Here is a 20,864-nt window from a genome sequence, read left to right as displayed (position 1 = left end):
CACAATCCTTTGGAATATTTGTTTAAATCACTGAAACAAATGACACCATAGAGATTCAGATTTTCCCACTGCTGTTTCTATGGGAACTAAATATATGTAGTATTGCAGCATTATAATAGGTGAGAATGTGAATATTTATCTTTGTTATATAGTTTTTATCATTATTTTATATCAAAGTTTAATTAACTCTTGATCTGCTGCTTGTAGAAAACATTTTTTATACATTTAGCTCCACATTAAATTGACAGTTGTGACATTTTCTTTAAATCTTTAATAGGATCAGCTCGAGCAGCAAACAAGGTCAGAGATCATGATAAACTGATCCAATTATTAGACCTATATTATATTCCTCCTTCAGCTTCTCCATGACAACGCAGAGGTCACATGGTCACACGGCACTTAGAGGTGTGTGTGTGTGTGTGTGTGAAGGTCCAGCTAAGGTCACATCGTCTGCGTCTTTATATGAGGCAGGTTAAAGTCCAGTTTTGCGTTTGCCAGTTGCTAACCTTAACGCATAAGACATTTTCATCTCAATCTGTATCTAAAGGAGCTGACAGTTCAGCTCGGGGCGATGTGCATACACAAAACTGGCAGAAATATTATGTGATAAAGAGACGTTTGGTCAGAAAGGACGAGCCTGAGGTGTATGTCCCAGTTTATCTCGAAAGACCCTAAAGTGAGTGAGTGACTGGCGGTGTTTGGAGGGGCCAGTGGTGCAGAATGGGAGGCTTGTTTTTCGTCAGTTTACCTCAGGGCAGGTGTGGCTACAACTGCAACTTCCCACCTCTGAGTATGGGGCAAATTAATAATGCAAAAGGACCATATTTCTATTATTACCCTATTTTCTGACTTAATAATTATTTTTCCTCATCAAAAACATACCTGGAGTTGTGTTTCGTTTCATTCACACATGTTTAACACACAAACTCTGTTCTTCTCTCAAACTGAAAACACTCTGTTCCACCTTGTGATGTCACCATGTGGTAATACAGGAAGTGCTCCACTGTGTTTTTAAACTCCATACACCTTCACTAGAATCATTTGGATAATTTCAGCTCTGGAGTTGACAATCTCTACTGAACTAAAGGTAAAAAGTAGCTGTTAACTTGAAAAGTACCACTTCATGACATCATAAGGTGGAGGAGAGCATTTTGAGCTTTGGAAATATGGACAGACTAATAATAAAGTGTAATTCAAACATGTGTGAATGAAGCAAAACACAACTCCAGGTATGTTTTTGAGGAGGTAACAGCATTATAACATGGCTTAAAGCTCATTTTTGTGTAAAATAGGACCTTTAAGTAACATAAAATAGCATTACAAAGCATTGACAAAAATGGGAAGTCTGGTTCTAAAATATTGTCGTTTAAGCCCGCCACACTCTACAGGATCATTTGCTCGATTTAAGACCCCGACTTCGGGTAGGAATCACCCGATTTAGGCTCCTCATACTTAATTTTTTACGCCGCAGTGCTCCTCTTGTGCGGTGTCCGAGTGATTCTGAGCTGTCGTATCGTAAATTCGAAACTACAAAACATCACCGCGACAACAGCCAATAAAATAGACCATCAGGGGCAGACAGAGTGACAGACACAGAGGAGCAAGATACAATATCAGGAGGTGGAGAAAATAATTTAAAGATGACTTTGTTATTCACCTCTCGTAAAGTTGTTAAACTGCAGCATCTCATCCACATTATCCATTAGTAATGACACCCAGTCCACAGACCAGAGCTATTAATCCAGTTTGAAGCATTGTTTAAAAGTGAAGAGGCGAAAGTAGTTCCTCACATGTGTCTGTTTACATAAAACCACACAGTGAGGGTCAGGGTGAAGCTGCTGCAGATTAGCAAGAGTAACCCTGCTTCCTGTATCGTTTATCTTCAGCCTTCTGTGCATTAAAAAACATTTATCTGGACTATTGCACCATATTTCTCATATAATACCCCAGTTTCGACTTGTATCTAAACTGGAAGTGCAATTCTCTGATCCTTGAAACACTTTAGAGTCTCAAAGCCAGTCGTTTTATTCTAGACAGGAAACAGCTGACACAAGGTGCGCTCAGAACTTTTAGCTTGTGGTGTGCGGGCTCTTCACTTTCACACCCAGCGGCAGTCTTTGTGCTCTGAGATATCAATCCTTATCAGGTTCTCTTTGTGTCTCTGGTCTGCACTTTTTGTCAGAGACTAAAGAAGACTAAAAAAGCCTGTAGTGTGTGGCGGGCGTTAATCAGCTTGTTGTAAGGACTACTTGTGCTGATCAAAAAGGATACACTATTTACATTTCTTAATTTAAATGTTATGTGTGTTAAGTTATGACATGAACTTAAACTTGAAGTGACATTGCATGATTAAGACCGTATATATAAATAGACATAGCTAATCTGCTAGCCGCTGCGTTCCAAATAGGAAGTGAGCATGGGCGCGCTTCCAGCTCCATCAACTCTGGCTCCAATTCACGTTTTACTGAAAAACTGTCACTTTTCTCCATAAGTTCTTCTGTCAGATTAATCATTTTGGTCTTAAAATGTTCATATTAACCCGCTCTACATGATCCTGGTATTTTTATTTCACTATTATGTCCGTAAATCAAGACATGAACATTAATTAAACGAATCAGCTGCCTTCTTTCCTCGAGGTTGCGCCGCTAACGTTAGCAACAGATTTGATAGATGACCGTGTTGCTAAGTGCCTGTTCCCCGCTAAACCAGTGTTTGCAGACGGGAAGGGGCGTTACCTTCAACAGCCTCACTCCGGATTGGCTCTTTGGTTGCTATGATACTCGTGATCGGAATTCCAAATATTAAACTCTGCTCCAAAAATAACCGCTAGCCTCGATGAGCTTCACTTGACTGGAGTTGAACGCTACGGCTGACGTCACACTGACTTATTCCACTTCTTTATACACAGCCTGTGGTTAAGATTCATCACATATTCTGCTTTGTCACAATTACTTTCGCCAATATATTACACACAACATAATATAAACATTGACCCTAACATATGCTTATGTTTGCACTCTTACACTACTGCTGTTTATTGCACGGGGGGGTCATAAATTTCATCACTACGGCACGTCGCAGTAGTTGCCCTTCTGCTGTTGAAAAATGGAGCGAGCGAGCCCATCAACGGCAGAAGCATTTACATTTAGCGTGACTCTAGGACAGCCCTCCGCCTCTTCAGTGTGCATTAGCGTGTGTGTAGATAGTGAGCTTGAATAATTATGAGGGTGAGGAGGTTAAATGGACTGCCCTGTCCTAACCGTCGTGCCCTTGGGCCCAGCATCCATCCACATAACACAGATACAAGAGGCATAACCACAGAGGCAGATCACAGAAAACCCAAAGCCTGTGTTATGCCATACAGAGCGAACACGAACACGAACACTTATTATCTGCCTAGTTAAACCTGGCATTGTTAGCGGTCACCGACACAACCTTTATCAAGAAAACTCTGAATGTTTTTTTTCTATTTATGGACTCCAAGGAGCTAATTAGCAGCTCTTTGTTTTTATGTTTACGCGAGTGCACTACGGAACAAAGATTTTCAGGCAGGATAAACACAATTGTTGGTTGTTTTTTGGAAAGAAAGCGTGTTTTTGCGGAGCGACTATAACAACAGGTCCAGATAAGATGGAGCCAACGATAGATAGTGTTTTATTAGATTGTTTACCAGATGTTTTCAAGATGGATGTAGTACTCTAATATCAACGGCTGTTTTCGACAAGTTTTTAAAATGCTTTATAACCATATAGACCGTACTTCTTGTCTTGTAATAGTATCCAATCGTCCATAGGCAGTCCCAGTTTATGCTTTTTCCCCGGCTACAGTTCATCATTTATTAATCGCTCAAGCCATTTGATTTTGTTGGCATCAATTTAAAGAGTCAGAAAAGCAAAATAATCACACAGGTAATATAAATACATGCTCCAGCTGTTATGTTCGTTGTCATTATGGACATGAACAAACAAAATTCTTATATTGATGGGCAACATGGAGCCAGCGTGTTCGGGCAGACTGCTCTGATAAAACTGTTTGCTATGACATTGCTTTGTATTTTGTGCCAAGATATCTTAAAAAAAAACAAAAACAAAAACACTTCTTCCTGGCATTTCTAGGAAGACAGGATAGCTGGGCATTTTATTGTTTTATTATATGTTTTATTCTTTGCCTATGTGTCATATTTTTGTATATCTGTTTTTGTTTGTTGTTTATGTGAAGCACTTTGGACAGCTTAAGTTCTATTTTAAATATGTTACATAAATAAAATAAAATAGAATTATAAACCCTGCTCCTTTTACACATCATTAAAATAAACATTACACAACAAATCGGACCATTATCAGATGATTATTGAAATGTAAATAGTGATCCATGGATATCAGTTTCCTGTTTATAAGCTGCATATAGAACAAAATTAGACAAACACTTTTCACCATTTAAAAGATCTGATATATTGTTTTGATTTGTTAATTGCCATGGAAACTTAAAATATACAGTGTTCCCTCGTTTATCGCTGGGGTTACGTTTTAAAAATGACCCGCAATAACAATTATTCTGTATGTTTTTTGCTGTAAAACCCCTCACCACACACTTTATACACTTTTCTCACACAGGCGATAACATTTTCTCACATTTCTCTCTCGTTTAAACTCTCTCAAAGTTCAAACCTTCGTGGGCGTCTTTGTCGGTGCAGAACGTTTCATCGACATTGTGGGTTTTGTCGGGGAGAAAACAAATCGCAAACGTACAGCACTTCAGAGTCACACCGCGATCCGACGTTTATGTAAATTTGCCTGAACACATTCTCAAATACTACTGTTAAATGACACATGTACCTGGGTTTGTGGATAATCAGATCATTGACGTTATGTGACATTTAATACTTTCCTATTTTAATTTAAATGTAAATCATGTTTTATCTAAATCTCAAAATAGCAGAGCATCTCTTCCCACTGAAAATCATAGTCTAACACAACAGAGTCATTATTATATATTTATTAAAACAGTCTTAGTTAACTTTATTTATCACACCTTCCTAAAACACCTAAGTTTTGTCTGTACTTTTAAATGTTTTTTGTTTCTCATTTGCCAGGTGGTCTCTGCTGCCCACCTGTCCCACTTTCCGTTTCACTCCATCCCACCACTTTGTAAACTGTGAAAAATGTGATGCCAACTTTATCTACTAAGTGTATCCTGGTCCAATTACAGGAGCGGGTGTGGAGGCGCGCGGTGACTGTGCAGGATTTAAAATTACCCGCCTGGTCTCTGCATATGGAGCAGATGTGAGCCGCTGATAAAGACTAGCCTTCGGTCAGTCCGGTCCAGCTGTTTAAGAAGACGCCAGTTGTTTCGTAATGCCATACACGCACGCACAAGTTGGGCTTCAGTGCTTCTTGGGGACTTTCCATTGACTTAAAAATTCATTTCCTAACCGTACTACTTGCCTAACTTTAACCTAACTGTAAAGCATGTTGTTAATCTAATAATAAAGGATTTACATCACGGGGACCTGATTTTGTCCCCATACGGAAAGCAGGTCCCCTTAAATTCAGATTCGAGTCCCCAGAATGTGACGAATACCCACCCACACAACAGTAGCTTGGACACACTGTAATAGATGTTTCTATGGCGTGAGTCTAAGCCCTTGCCACTGTCAGACACACTTTCCTCTCCTCGGTAAAGCTCTTTGCACAAGGCCCAGCTCATCCTGAGTGTGAAATACACCCTGCACCCTCTATTTCTGTACCGGGATAAACCATATGTCCCTCTTGCATTTACGAATGTTTGAGTAAAATAAAATGATGGGACGGAAAAAATAATTACATCTGCACTTACGCAAATTGCAATATTATGAAATGTCAAGTCATAAAAGGCGATGATTAAACATAGTGCTTCAGTTAAAGTTTGTCTTTCATTTAGTCCTTCGTATTAATGTCAAGTATTCCTTTAATACTGCCTGCACTTTTGTCGGGATTGGTTTTATAGCGCACCGCAGACGACGACTACAAAACAGTCCGATGTTTCCCATTAATAGAAGAAACGATGGTGGTGTCTAGAGATCGACCGATATGGGGTTTTTCATGGGCGATGTCGGTGCTGATTGTTTAGGATCCGGAGAAATCAATGGCCGATAAGCTCTGACGATATTTTTGGGCTGATTTTGATCATTTTCTCCAAGTAAAGCAATTTAAATTTACTGAAATCTCACCCAGAGCTCCCTTTTTTACCACAAACACAAAGAAAACGGCCTCCTATGGTCTGCCACTGCAGTACAAGCTAAACATTCAAATGGTAATACAAATGATGAAGAGGAAGTCTGTAGTCGGTGTTTTTTTTAATCAGTAGAGGCAAAAAATGACATTTATACTCCAAAAACTGTACATTTAAATGAAATATGAAACACTTGTGCACCGTGATCTCCATATAAACCTGTGGCAAACACTTCAGTCGGATTTTAATGGTAGAATTTGCTAAAGATTATATGGAGGCATGTTCTACAATATATTAATCAAATTACTATCACTACTATCCAGTTTATGATGGCGGTTCGAGTCCTGTTCTTGACATAAACATCATCGGTTGAGTCTTCAGATCCTTGAGTTATTTTACCATCCTAAACCTGGTTTTATTTTGTAATTTGTGTAGCCCTGTGCGTGTTTGAGTTTTACTTCCTGTCATACTGATTGCGTGACCCGCCCTAATGCGTTTCACCTGTGTCTCATTCCTCTATGCCATTTGTTGGTCCATTGTCAGTGTCCAAGGTAAGTTTCCATTTTTGATTTATTGTGTTTAGTTTTACTTAGTTTCAAGCGCAGTAAAACATGACTTTGAGCGCCTCGAAGGTGGAAATTTAAAAGAAAGTGACCACCAAATGTAAAATGCACGATGGGATTGTTTTGCCAGATAAAGCCACATCCATATTTACTCTGTTCCTCAGTGTCTTTCTCTATTTTAGTCATCTGTCTGAGGATTGTGAGGAGTGTGTTTATACTTATCTGCCAGCACAACAGGGACATGTTGCCCAAAGAGCACCGTAATACATTGTGACAAGGCCTTTATTTCCTATGATATCATCCCCCAGACCACCGTGAGCTGGCTCCGTTATAGACAATGATTTAGTGTACTTGTGTGTGTAAGTGCTTTGTAATACTCCGTGACGTGTATTTATATATAAGGTTTCAACACGGGTGACAGTCGAGGAAGTGAGGTCGATGGGGTGGAACCTTTCGTCTCGTTTTGCCTTTCCCTTAGGATCAATACAGCCACGCGCCAGAGCCCATACCTGTTTGGTGTCCAGATGCTCTCTGTCATATACGCTTTAACTATTCAGTGTGCGTTCAGAGACAGAGCTGTGCCGCTGGGATGCCACACAGGAGACACTCAGACGGCTCACACTTTTGCACGCACAGAGTTTAAACCTCAGGTGCACAAAGCTGGATTTGGAACGTGCGAAAATAGAACGTTATTCACCCAAATGGAAAAATTATGCATCTTTCCTTATCCCCAAATGAATCTCATCAACTGCGAACTTTAATTTAGGGCTATTAACCTCTAATGGATGTGAAATGTCAATATTTTGTCCCTCTGCGTTTGCTAACACTGGCTAGACTTGATTGCACTGATGTCCTGTTATTAGTTTTAACTCGTAAGCAATAACATCCAAGTCACTTTAATCTAAATCCCTTCCTTCTCTCACAAACTATAGTCTTCGTCTTACAATCGTTGGTGACAAAATGTAGTTTTTGTAGATCGTGTTGTCTGGGATACAGTGTCCTTGTCAGCTATTTCAGCACATCGGTTTTACAGGTTTTTTGCTAGCATCAATCAGTGTCGTTCCCACATTCAACTGCTTTTCTCTTCGCAGAGTATCCTAGTTTTTTTTTTGTGTTTTTTTTTTTTACGACTAAAACTGCAGAGGTAATGAGGACTGATATTTCGTACCATGCTGTGTTACTATCCTCCAGATTCTCAGAAAGCATGACACAGTTGAATCTGCTGTGTGCTATCCTAATGGGCCCGTGTCCATGTGTTTGCTTCTGTTATTTTGCCAGTGTGTTTAAATATACATCTCTCACTTGAAACTGTGTAAGAGAAAAACATTTGAATAAAACTAATTGAACGAATGCCAGATTTTCATTTCGTTAGCGTGTCTGTACTTAAGCGGAGAGAAAAGCATAATTTTATTGATGATGTTGCAGAGGATTTTACTTCTGTTTTTACCTTTTTCACAACAGAGTCTGACGAACATTACACATTAGCACAGTCTGGTTATCTATTTCAAAGATATTACGGTCAGTCTTTTAGATATGCAATTTCCTATGGCTTTTATACTTGTTTTGCATCACGAACTGAATCTCACTTAGGCCGCCATGACTAGAATAATATGAGTTTAATAGCGTTCGATTTACAAAAGCGACACTGCGATATAGATAGACCTGCACGCCGTCTCCCTCATTAGTTCATAATTGTGCTTAGGAATGACTGAAGTCTTTTTAGTTTGGATGCATTTGTGACTACGCTACCGAATAAACCCTTGACGTTCATCTTTCACGACGCTTTCACTGACCTTCGACCTATGTTTCAGATTCTGACCTGAGGCAACACATGAGCGCATCAGTGGTGAGTAAGATCAGTCGAAACATCTACTAACTATATCTAAATCAAAACCCATTCTTTCATTTTACATCCACGCATAGACTTTGGTTCAATACTCACTTGTTTTGGTGCTTGGAGCCCTGGAGGTGTGCGTGGTACTGCTCAATAGAGTTGAGGACGACACTGCAGACATTGCAAGAGTAGCTACTGCGTAACCCTGGAAACACATACAATGGAAGATAATAAATACACTTACCATACTGATACACAGCCATAAAAGGCAGAATAAAAACACCAAACCTATCTTAGTTATTATCAGCCAGCGAAGCAGCGGGAGAAGATATCTATAAAAACTGGAAGAGTAGTTCTGCTCTGTAAGTGCTGGGTAATTTTCCTAATTGGGGTGCATCTGGATAAGATTTGATTGGAGTGATCATTAGAACAAAGCCTGTTGCCTTTTCAGATCTTCAGCCCACTTGTATTCTTTCTTGCTGTGTCTAATGTAGCCTGGATATGGAATCGCTTTAGTAAAAATTGTCTGGGGGGTTCAAAAATAAACAAAACAATACTGTATCTTGCATCTTCTTTTAGAGATTGGTATGTTCCACAGATGTGTATATAGGGGAAAAGATGGCTGCAAATGAACAGAGACACAGATGTTAACTAATTAGAGGGTTTGCAGGTGGTCGAGATGAGGACCCAAAAATAGCTGGTTGAAGATGCAGACACTGACAGCTAATGGAATGGGTGTGAGCGCGCTAGGCTAAGTGCACATGGCGAGAGCGTACGTTGATGAATATGCAGCGTATTTTTTTTCCTTCTTGGCAATCGTACTCTTTCATTTATCATAATTTTATCTTTGCTTTTGTCCCGAACAATTGTCTGGCTATTTTTGCATTCCCAAATTTTGCACAAAGCCTCTCTTGACAGTGCACTCTGTCTGAGGAGGAACAACATGGACACTTCAGGGTTGTTTGAGAAAATAGTGTGGAATTAATTGCTTGAAGGCACTCCGCAGCTGTCCTTGTGTGAGCTTTTTTTGTTTGTTTTTTGTTCGAATGTGTGACAGTAAATGTATGTGTATGTGCCTTGCTAAAAAAAATAAGGCTTGTATTTGTATATAGGTGCCCTTTTCTCAATTGTCTCCTCTGTCCTTGAGATTTATGAGTTGTCGGGGTTTTCCATCACCTTTTGACCTTCTGTGGCGGTAATTGGCAGAGTATGTAGCGCAGATGAAGTTGTAATACAGTTAGGAGTGGTGGGAGGTCATTTAGCCAGGGCTAGAACTGCATAATGTGGCATATCCGCTCCCTGTTGTCTGCGAGTCGCTCTGTTTGCTGCAGGGGTGATTAAGGACATGAAGTCATTTACAACAAAGTCATGGCTGAATTAGGCACCAGAAGGAAGCGCAGTCTCGGATTTGATGTTGGTATTTGGATCAAGCAATAATGAAGTCAGCTGTGTGTCAACAAGGGAGGCAAAAATAGTATAACAGGGATGATCCTGTGATAGCCTTTGTGTCCACAGTTTAAGCAGGTTTGTCTATTTGCACCATTTGGGCCTAATACTATGACCACCTGCCTAAGCTCTACATCATCATCAATGTTAAACCAACTTGAAAATGTACACAAACATTCCCTGGTTTCTTCTTTGTACCTCTTCAGACTTTGAAGTCGTACACACACCACAATTACAGCCTACAGCCATCCCTGGCTCTCACCAGTCCCGCTCATGTCATTTGGTATGGTCAATCTGTAGTGCATGTTTTGTCACAAAAGGTCACAAGCTGTTTGTGCCACTCCCAAGCCCAGTTTGCACGAAACCTAAGCCAAACCAATATGTGACTCACTGCGCAGATAGGAGGCGGATGATTTGATGTGGTGACTCAATAAAGGACAAGAAAATGCAAAAAGAAAACTGTTCACAATGTGCTCCCAAAAAGTCTGACTAATGTCACCCCCACACTGGCATCCTGGTGGCATTCAAGATCCAGAAACATGTGTGTTTTATTTGACAATGCACTGTGGCCACTGTAGCGGTGTTTTGGTTAATAAAGCAGAGCTGGCAGGAGACCATGCAGCGCCTTAATCCATGTTAATTACATGCACAGGGCGGGTGCCCCTGATGTGCGACAGCCCACAGGGGCTGGCTGTGTGGGTTTGCAGCGTTTGTGCGGCTGCTCAAAGACTTGTTAATTACACAAGACGATCTTCCAAACGCACAGAGGAAATAGACAGGAGCGACGAGCTGAGGCTGGTGGTAATGCACAGCCTTGTGGCACTGCTGGCATCCTTGGTGTGGAGCCATACAAACGCTTGTCACTACAGTAAAAGGCCACATTAGCCACACAAAAATAAGATTACTGCACCTATAGCCTTGTACACTGGGCTCTACAGTGCATAGCACACTCTCACCCTAGCCTCAGCAGCGGTAATGATCCATTTGGAGCGAGGTGTTCTGGGCCTCTCAGTGGAGGCTCTGCCAGGCTCTGAGTGAAGAGCCTTATTTGTGCTTCTCTTGTGGGATTTCAGGTAGTGGTCCGAACAGATAATTGTCAGACCCTCTGTAGAGCAGCTTTAGCTCTGTCAGTTCACACAGAGAAAATGAGCCTCACCACCACGCCACTTGTAAATAGAAACATTTACTATATCGCTTTCCTCTACACAGATAAATGTGTATTATCATTCAGGTCTGTATTCACTGCAGACACTGGAGAATACTTAATGGAGATATTGCTGGCGCCATAGGTTTTAATGTGTTTTGGAATATTACAATGAATCAGATTCAAAAGCAGGCCCACTGAGATGCAATCAAGCCCTGAATGTTCTGTGAAGGCTTGACAATGCGTCTCTATGGAAATACATCACAAAAAACAGAGCAGAGAGAGGCGGCAGGATTAGGGCGAGAGCCAGACTGAATCCAACCGGAATTTTACCAACAACAACTTTGAGGAACTTATAGAGACTAATTAGTTGTGCAGCGAGTGACAGTAATAGGAAAGACCATCTGTTTCAACCAAAAGTACATACGCAGGAAGCCAGCCATGTTTTTGAACTATTACTTAAAAATAATGAGCAGATTGTTTAAACTCTGGAGCTTAGGTACTAGCTCAGTTTGTGTTCATCTGCTGTTCATTTTCTGGAACTGTTAAATATTTATTAAAGGGTATTACACCTGAGAATCTAATAGCTATCCACACAGAAGCAATGGTTTTGAAGACATTTAAATATTCATCAACTTTATGTAATAAATATCTGTAGAGAATTGGCCGTGTGTCCTCACTGCTTCAACAAACAGCACTTTTGATCAAGGTTTCTGAAATGTAGATAAAGGTAGGAGGAAAAAAATAGTTTTCAGCAGCGTTTGTGTTAGCTGTGTGGGATATGAGAATATGTTTGGGTTTAGTCAGTGGGTCTGTCTGAATCGAGCGACGTGTGAACGCTTTTGGCCCATCGCAACAGAAGTGAGACATTAAAGATGCTAGTATTGACTGAAACTTTTAACCTTCAATCTTTTCCATTGTGAGACAGCTGACACGAGGATTTGTCTTTGTACAGAAGTTTCTCAGGTGCGTGAATAATCGCTGGTGGAGGTATGTCACTCGCCTGTCTCCATGGAGATGTTAACACTTTGGTTCAGCAGTAAGTCATTAAAGCTGTTTTTATTGTTCAAAAATATCTTGAAAATCATGCTTTTATACTGTGGGCGAACTTGTCTCTCTACAGATCTGATTTATAGCTTGACTGCTTGTTTTTTTATGGAAATAGACACATTTTATAGCATTAGGGATGGGACGATAAACAATAATATCGTTTATTGTGATTAATAGGGTATGGGACATTTTTTATAATCGTGAGAATCGCCAACAAAGATCATCGCCTTTAAATCACCAAAATACGCCGAAAAATGTGTATGATTTCTTCTACATAATTGTTGTTTACACTTAAAGTACAACACTATTACAGTTGTTTAAAGATGGAACCTATTCGTAATATTATAATTATTCATATCATTAATCTTTAAACTGTCAGCAACTTTAATAATTATCGTTATATAATCGTTAATTATTTTGGCCGTGCTACTCGTGACGCCAAATTTCAATCTCGTTCCATCCCACGAACATTCGAAAAGCAGTAATCTCTCCGTGAAGACAAGCAAATAGCAGACTCTTCCACCAGAAAAGTTCCGCAGTGCACCTACCTATTGACTAGCATTAACCCCCGAGCTTTCTCACTAATGCCCGTCCCTTGGTCCTTCCTGGTCGGAGCAGGGATGCGCGAGCTGGGACATCCCACAGTGAGCGTCCTCTGGGAGAGCGGGTCAGCCCTGTCTCCACACTCACCACAATAATCAATTACACACCACTTTCTCTGCTCCACTACTCCGGCCCCTCGCTCTCCAATCTCACTTCTTATCTCACCGACGCTCATCTCCAGCCCGTCTCCAGAGAGGGGGCACAATGCGCGGACTCGTCTTCGGGGGTTTGCGGACCTGTCATGATTTATGTAAAGACACAACCCAGCCGAGCGGGCGTCCTCCCTCGCCAACCAGCTACGTAATCCATCTCCAAGGTTGGTCTGGCACATAGCAACGGAAAATATCCCCCCCCCAATCGTCCCCTGCGCCCCGTCCGTGCAATTACACCACAAAATCCAAGAGTAAAAAATAGTGATGATAGAAATCTCATGTGGCTTTTGAGGCAGGAAGAGACAAAAAACGAAATATTCAACAACTGCTAATAAAGGTCAGTAGCGTTCGTGCACACCGCCAGGCGACACGGCGAGCTAAACACGGGGGGGGATATCGGTCTGGAAATAATTTAACTTAGCCTCGTGGGACGCCTTTGAGAAAGACAGATGAGACATGGGCGCCGTCAGGACCCCGGAGGTTTACACGGCGTTCTCCAAACTCTGAGCGGTGTGGACAAATGAGCCAAAGAACAACAATGTGAAGGGGAAAGTAGGAGCCCAAAGAGAAGCGAGGGCAGAGATGGATGTGCGCTCTGTTGTGACTGTATTTCTCATCACACCTACCTCCCCCCTGCCCACCTGCCATCACCCCTCTCCCTTTTGAGATCAGACCGGAGACTTCACGCCTCAAGAGCTGGTTAAAGACAATCAGATGTGAGAGAACAAGAGAAAACCATGACGACGAAGCCTGTCACAATGATTACTGTATGGACTTGAATAAACGATCGATGGAACACGTTTTTTTTAGGTGTGGGGGGGTGGTACTTTTTCTTTGTACCAGTGAGTAGCACTTTGTTATCTTCTTTACTGCGATATAATTTGAGTTGTAGGGGGTTCAATGCGTAACTTTTATGATTAATTCTATACAAACTAACAGCTCAAGTGTTTTTTTCCAGTTTTATGGGGGAGATAATCCTGCTTTAGGGTTGCTGTGCCTGTATTTTAATGTCTATATTTTCTTTAGCAATATGTCATACTTGTATTGCTATATTTTCATATACTTTTTACTATAGTAAGTGAAGATATGTGGATTTATTTTTACTTCACTGAACTTCCTGTAGTCAAACTTGTGTAAAATGGAAAACTTTGTGTGGTGATATATTTTCTTGCAATAACGATTATTATATCAGACAATATTGCGAAAGATGTTTTTATAAAAGTAGTAGCAGCAGTGTTAGTAGCTTTAGTAGTAGCAGTAGTACCATTAGCAGTAGCAGTATTAGTAGTAGCATTAGTAGCAGTAATAGCCGACATAGTAGTAATTAAAGTAGTAGTACGAAATATTTTTCATTGCACTTTTTTGTTGTAGTAGCAGCAGTAGTAGTATTAGCAGTAGCATTTGTAGTAGTAATAGCCAACATAGTAGTAATAAAAGTAGTAGTATGGAATATTTTTCATGGTACCTTTTCGTTGTACTAGTGGGGTAGGTGTAGTAGTAACTGTAGTAGTAGCAGTAGCTTTAGCAGTAGTAGTATTAGCAGTAGCATTAGTAGTAGTAATATCCGACATAGTAGCAATAAAAGTAGTAGTACGAAATATTTTAAATGGTACTTTTTTGTTGTACTAGTAAAGTTTGGGCTGTAGACGGTTGAATAAATACGTTTTTTGGGGCTAATTCTACTTCAAAGTTATTGTATCAGTGACCTAAAGTTTCAATATTATCGTTTATCGTGTATATTTTGTTCAGCGATTTATATGGGACTTCAAACTTCGTTATCGTGACAGGCCTAATGAGAATGAAGCCGTCTCGTGCTCAGTATTTGGGACTTGGGCGATGGGATAAAGTGTGATTGATAGCGTTTCTAATGGTTCATGCTAGCAGTGTGCAGCGAGATATGACAGTCTGAGTTATCATTTGTGAAAAGCTCATAGTAAACGCTTTTGATGCCGTGTTACAAATATCTTTCACTGTTGAATAGTTTTACGTAGTCGTGTGAGAATTTCCAAAAACGCAAAACATTGAGGTGGAAAGATTTGGGTCAGGGAGAGTGGAGAAAAGGGGGAGGGGGGGGGACGACATCCACCATGACACCACGTAAACCCTCTGAGCCAGCGGAGGCGCCATACGTGACTCATGCCTTTAATGTGATTGGCTTTTGGAGATGACGGTTCGTGACACGGCACCTGGACCACACTCCCCTGCGTGTGTGTGTGTGTGTGTGTGAACGCATCCAAAAGAACAACAGGGCCACGGCTCCTTCTATTGTGCAGAAGAAGCAACGAGCGAGATGAAACCACCAAAAGAAAAAATCTATGCCAAGGTCTATTAATAATTTCATTAAAATATCCTCCTGGCAGAGACACTTGTAAATCTGTGTTCTCTCCGTGCCTTTGTAAGCGGACAGAAGTGTGTGGGAGAATAAAGAGGCGCGGAATAGCAATCAAAGCACCCGCTCCTGCTGAATTGCATTTTTCCCATTAAAAAAAATAATTTCTAATATAACTATTTTGGTTGGACTTGCGCGTTCTACCAGCTTTAGCGGAGTTGTTAAGAGCGAGGTCTCTGCTACATCTGGAAAAAGCCGCTATCCCCAGATACGCGACATGAAAAGGTTGGACCGCGGCGAACACATGATGAATACGATGTGTCAAAATCGGACTTGGACGTAGATACACACTTAATTAGGCGGAGACAAATATTTGCTCTTATGATGGATGAGCTAACTCTTTCATCGCATAGGCTTATACAGAAACGTAGCCCGCAGACTGCTGGTCTAGTAAACAACTCTCCAAGAGCTCTGTAGTGGTTCTGCAGCACCTCTCGTAAATTAGGAAGAATACGCTACCAGTGACATGGCCCCTGAGCATAAAACTCTGGTGTCTTCCTATTCTCCGCCTGCTCAATAAAACAGTACATTTTACATTTGATACACACCAACTTCATAAACTCACTCTCTACAGGCAGTGGGTAATGTACCGTCAGGCTGTGCATTTTCACGAGTAGCCGTTAGAATCGCCTCGCATATGTGACACGCCGACAAGAATCTCAAACAAAAACAGTGCACCAATTTTATCAGCGTAAAGCCAGTATCTATTTCCTAAGTATTACTATTACCTACACTGAAGGATAGGCCACTTGCAATCAGAGGCCCCATGAGATGTGCTGTTTATTTAAGTAACCTGATCAGTTTCAACTTCTAACTCAACATTTATAGCAACGCGGTGTACTACTTCTATTTATTTGCTGGTATTATTTACCCAGTACCTGCAGTAACCTTGTGCTGCGAGCTGGATTTTAAACTTGCGCTGATCTATTTCCGTGTTTGGTATTCCATATTGATATTACAGAGCTAACCTTATTAGCGCTGTAGTATCAATCTGAGTTTTGACAGGTTCATTAGACTGTCCATATCTATAAACGTCTTGGTATTTAATGGTTTATATGTTGAACACTGGATAAATACAGTGTTTTGAGTTTCATGCGTTTTTTTGAGATACAATCGCTGTGTTTAATCTACACTTTTTGCCCCTCCCTCTCTCTGTTTATACTGCAGTCTCATTGCTACGGATTTGAAAGCTGATCTTCCCGTTATCATCTTTCCCGCTCCATAGTCTCATTCATCACTCGTGTGGGGATAAGACACTGACCTGTGCTCTCCGTGGCATCCAGACTGCCAGCTAACTGCTCCAGGAGGCGTGCCCGGGCGGCGTTCCTTCTGTGTTTCTTGCCCTCGTAATGTTGTTGTGCCATCAGCGGATTATTGAACCAGGCTCCACATAAGCAGCAGTACTTCCCCGCCTCTCTCCCGCCGTTCGCCCCAACCACAGTCACGGGCCAAGGCAACGTGGGGGCAGGGTTGGGGCATAAATTTGGGTCTGTGGGCAGTGGAGTAGGTGGCGAAGAGTCTGGGAAAAAATAAGAGGGCGAGTGTGAAATAATATCCAGGATTACAGGATCATAACAGAGCAGATTTTGGCCTCAAGGTTGAACAGAAGAACTGAAGGGAAGGACATCTGGCTGAAAAAGAATGCCAAAGCAAAGTGCAAATCACTACATGACGCAAAGGTTTCTCCACAAAGAACATCACATGAGAGAAGAGAGTGAATGACTTTTTGTAGCCACATGAAATAGAAATCTATAGAACCTATCACACAGGTTTTGATATAGTTGTAGATCGAGTCTAATGAACACGGCGAGTCTTCAGGTAGGCCTAGTGGTCGGTATCTCTGGAGACCATCCTCTCAACCTTCATCCTTTTTTAATCTCCATTATTCTCTCTCATCTCGGCCTTCTGCCTTAGAAGAAAAAAAATGCCAGACTTCCAGGTGACCTGCTCCTCGTGACATGACACTGTTACCATGGTGATCGCCCATTAATAGCCAACGGCACAGACATGTCCACGGGACTCTGCCGAGGCTCTCGCTGTGACGCTACATAAGAGCGACTTTGGATGCTTTCACAATTTTACATAGTTACAATAACAAATCAAGAAGGACTGTATTTTATTTAAGCTATGTGCTAATATCCCCATGCAAAGTGTTTGTTCACAGCTCCGGGTGTTAGGTCCATCGCCAGCTCTCAGAGAAAGCTCACCAAATGCCAGATGGTTTGCCCAATGTGCTGATTTACCAGCTACAAAGTGTCAATGACTTTGAACCTACGATGACTACACGCCACAATGCAGCCTGTTTAGACTTTGGACTTGTCAGAAAAACAAAAGCCCACTCACAGATGATTTGTGTGACTAATCTGAATACAGTCATGGAGTGTGAGCCTCAGGGGCGTGTGGTCAGGGCAATTAAGGCAAGCAGTGCATGTCCAGTAATGTCCAAAATCATCACGTGTCAAAAGTATAATCAAATAGTTTCTAAATGTATCCAAATAATCCGGTTTTCCTTTCACTTCTGCCTGTTTTAAGCATGTTGAAGTACACCCTGCTGGCCACTAAGCAGACTGCATCAAGCGCCGTTGTCCGTGTCTAACTTGTGTTGTTCTGGGTAAAAGCACATGTAGAGACGCCACACTCTCGACATGTGTTTTAAAGGCTTGCACATGCATACTGAGGACCACAGCAGGCTCAAACAGCGCTGAATAAACCCCATGATAAATCTATGGTAGAATCGGAAGGAATCAGACCTCAGAGGAGTTTTTGAGTAAGTGCGCATGTACCGTAGGAGACATACGCAGCAGCGCCGACTTTCTAAAAATAACTGGTCTTTAGTTTCACGTTTCTAGTGATTAGATGTTAGTAATACAGACTGTCATTTAATCAAACAGTCAGTTAGTTTCAGGGCTAGTTTGTGTGAAATGGAGGATCCGGACGTAGCACTGGAGGGACAGTGGCTGGAGCTGTAAGGAGCTCTGGTCTGTGACCTGTATGTTTATAAAGCAACAGCATTAAAGGAATAACAGGACTATTACATGTGTGTGGAGGAACATGTGGCTGTTCTGGTCCAGGGAAATACAGGAAAGACATGGATTTTGGGTTCTGTGAGAGATGAATGTGAGTGCAATGTTCTAATAAAGGGTTGTGTTTAAGGGGACGACTGTGACGCATGAGGCTGCTTTATTAGTGCACCTGTCTGACCAGAGCACCTGTCTGACCACTGCACCTGTCTGACCAGAGCACCTGTCTGACCAGTGCACTGTTGTTGTTAGTATCCCTTCATAAATGTACATTTTGTGTAGTAAGAGCATTACATATGTGTAGAGCTGTCATGTCAGTTTCTAGATGCATAATAATTGCATAGATAACAATCACACTGAAGGCTCAGCTGCATAAATGAGACGTAGGAAACATCTGTGAAGAAGCAATGACAAGCCCAGTTTGTATAAACAGTGTGTCAAATAAAATCCAATATATACAAATATCAAACTATGTAAGTTTAGGCTTCTCTAATTTGACTCCAAATGGCTCAGTATTTATGCATTTAAAGTCAGTAAAAATAAATGTACTAATCCGCAATATAGTTGTGTTTAAAAAGTGTTGCTATTAAATTGGTATCGACTAAATATTGATGTCTAAAGCCTGCTTGTCTGCCTGCACTCTGCTGGAGCCCCTCCATGTCTTCATTATCTGTGTTGAATACACTGCTGTGAGACACATAGTTACTGTAGCTAAGGCGTCTCGTACCACAAACCACACCCACAGACCAGAGACCACTGCTTCACTCCAGTGTGATGTGCTCCTTATGTAGACATGAAATGTTTTTACATGTCTTCAAAGTTTAATAACTAATTTGTTATAGTTTATCTGATGTTTTGTTTGCGTGTGCTCTAACATGGACCCAAACATGTTTATTTAATGAACAGTTTGAAGGGAGACGGTGAAGTAGCTTTAAATAAATGGAACACAGGTCGACAAGAACCTTTTCAAGAATCGCTCATCCCTGACTGCTTCTCTCCTCCCATGAGACTTGTATGAATCGTGTTATTTTTTTTTTTAAGATTCAAAAGCATGTTCATTCGGTGTATCTGCCATTTTGTCTGCTTATATTGTGTCTATGTGCAGAAGCCTGTCAGTTTGGCTAGGCATCCGCAGAGCAGTTCCATCATCTTGTTTTTATTTGAAAGATGCTTTTGACCCTAATCTCTCTTGAAGTCTTCTTCTCTCCCAGGTCGTTCTGTCTTCCTCCTCTTCATCTTTTTCCTCTAGGATCTAGTGCCACAAAACTAGACAGCAAAAGCTCCTGACAGTCATCCAAAGTCCTTGATTACAACGTGCCACGAGCTTCTCTTACTCAATAGTGTTTGGACAAACAGAAAGTGTGTCTTTAGTAGAGTGGTCTATATTTGTTACCTGTGTTTGTGGGGCTGTTGAGTGCTGCAGGCGGCTCCCCCAGGACCAAGCGGACTCTCTTAGCGTGTGTCTTGCCCTGATAGTGCGACTGGGCCACAATGGCGGAGGTGAAGAACATGTTACACAGCGTGCAGCACTTGTTCCGGTCCACTTCAGTTTCTGCGCAGTCCTGCAAGCGAGGAAACCAAGCAGTTAAGAGCAGAATATGATAAAACTGGCAGAAAAAAGAGACTCAGAGATGAAAATGGAAGGTGAGATATCAAAAGGTGAACTATGTGCTGACCTCCACGGGCTCCGTCTCAATCTGGCACTCACATATTTGCACACGCTAAGCAAAGAGCGGCCTGATCAAATATTCATCCATCCCTGAGCGGAGGCTGCGGCCACTGTGGATTCTACAGCTCTAATGATGAGGCCCGCTGCTCCCCACAGGTGAACCGGCACAAACAGAAAAGCAGGCATCTGACTGACGCACGAACACGCAAGTCAACACCGCCGCTTACATTACTCGTCTGTGATTAACAATGGAGCCTCCAGCTGTTTTCTGTTGCGGTGATGGAAAAATGACATCAATTAACAAGGGTTTCAGAAAATCACAGCCCCCTTTGACACCGAAACAGCATTTGAATAAAAGTAATGGCTCCGCAGAGACACAACGTAAAATACAGTGATTGAAACAAAATAGACCCCTGGCATTAACCACATCCTCTTTTAATTATTCTATTAACGCACATCTCCCAGTGGGACAGTACACTCAATTGTCTGTCAGTCTCCTAAAAAAACACGGAGTTAATACGATTGACTGAGATTCAGGAGCAGGACCGCGCCTCAACCTCGTCCTGCTCCTCTCCGGCGAACCGCAGCTCACCTCAACCACACCTCAGATCACCCAGAAGCCCCGTTTATACGAATTTATCCCGGCAACAACGTCTCTTGACCCCTGACTCCCACCCTGTGTCTCTTGTTCATCTTTTAGTCCGAAGACTTCGCCGTCTACAGAGCGGGGAAGGGGTCCTGAATCTGCAGCGTCCTGAGACAGAGCCACATCTTCTCATATCAT

The 20,864-nt window shown here is 41.6% G+C and overlaps 1 protein-coding gene across 1 annotated transcript in view; it reads right to left on the bottom strand.

Annotated features, from left to right (window-relative positions):
- zgc:171482 (zinc finger protein) overlaps positions 1-20,864 on the bottom strand; it is a 46,455-nt gene that overhangs the window by 2,528 nt on the left and 23,063 nt on the right. The window contains exons 4-6 of the mRNA XM_033979824.2: positions 19,805-19,973; positions 16,653-16,910; positions 8,716-8,812 (exon numbers count right to left, since the gene is read on the bottom strand). Coding sequence (XP_033835715.1) covers positions 8,716-8,812; positions 16,653-16,910; positions 19,805-19,973 — 524 coding nt within the window. The remainder of the gene's footprint in view (positions 1-8,715; positions 8,813-16,652; positions 16,911-19,804; positions 19,974-20,864) is intronic.

The sequence above is a fragment of the Periophthalmus magnuspinnatus genome, chromosome 15 (genome assembly GCF_009829125.3).
Source record: "Periophthalmus magnuspinnatus isolate fPerMag1 chromosome 15, fPerMag1.2.pri, whole genome shotgun sequence".
In the NCBI taxonomy this organism is placed as follows: domain Eukaryota; kingdom Metazoa; phylum Chordata; class Actinopteri; order Gobiiformes; family Gobiidae; genus Periophthalmus; species Periophthalmus magnuspinnatus.
The sequence above is the reverse complement of the archived record's forward strand: the minus strand, read 5'-3'. Positions and strand labels throughout refer to the sequence as shown.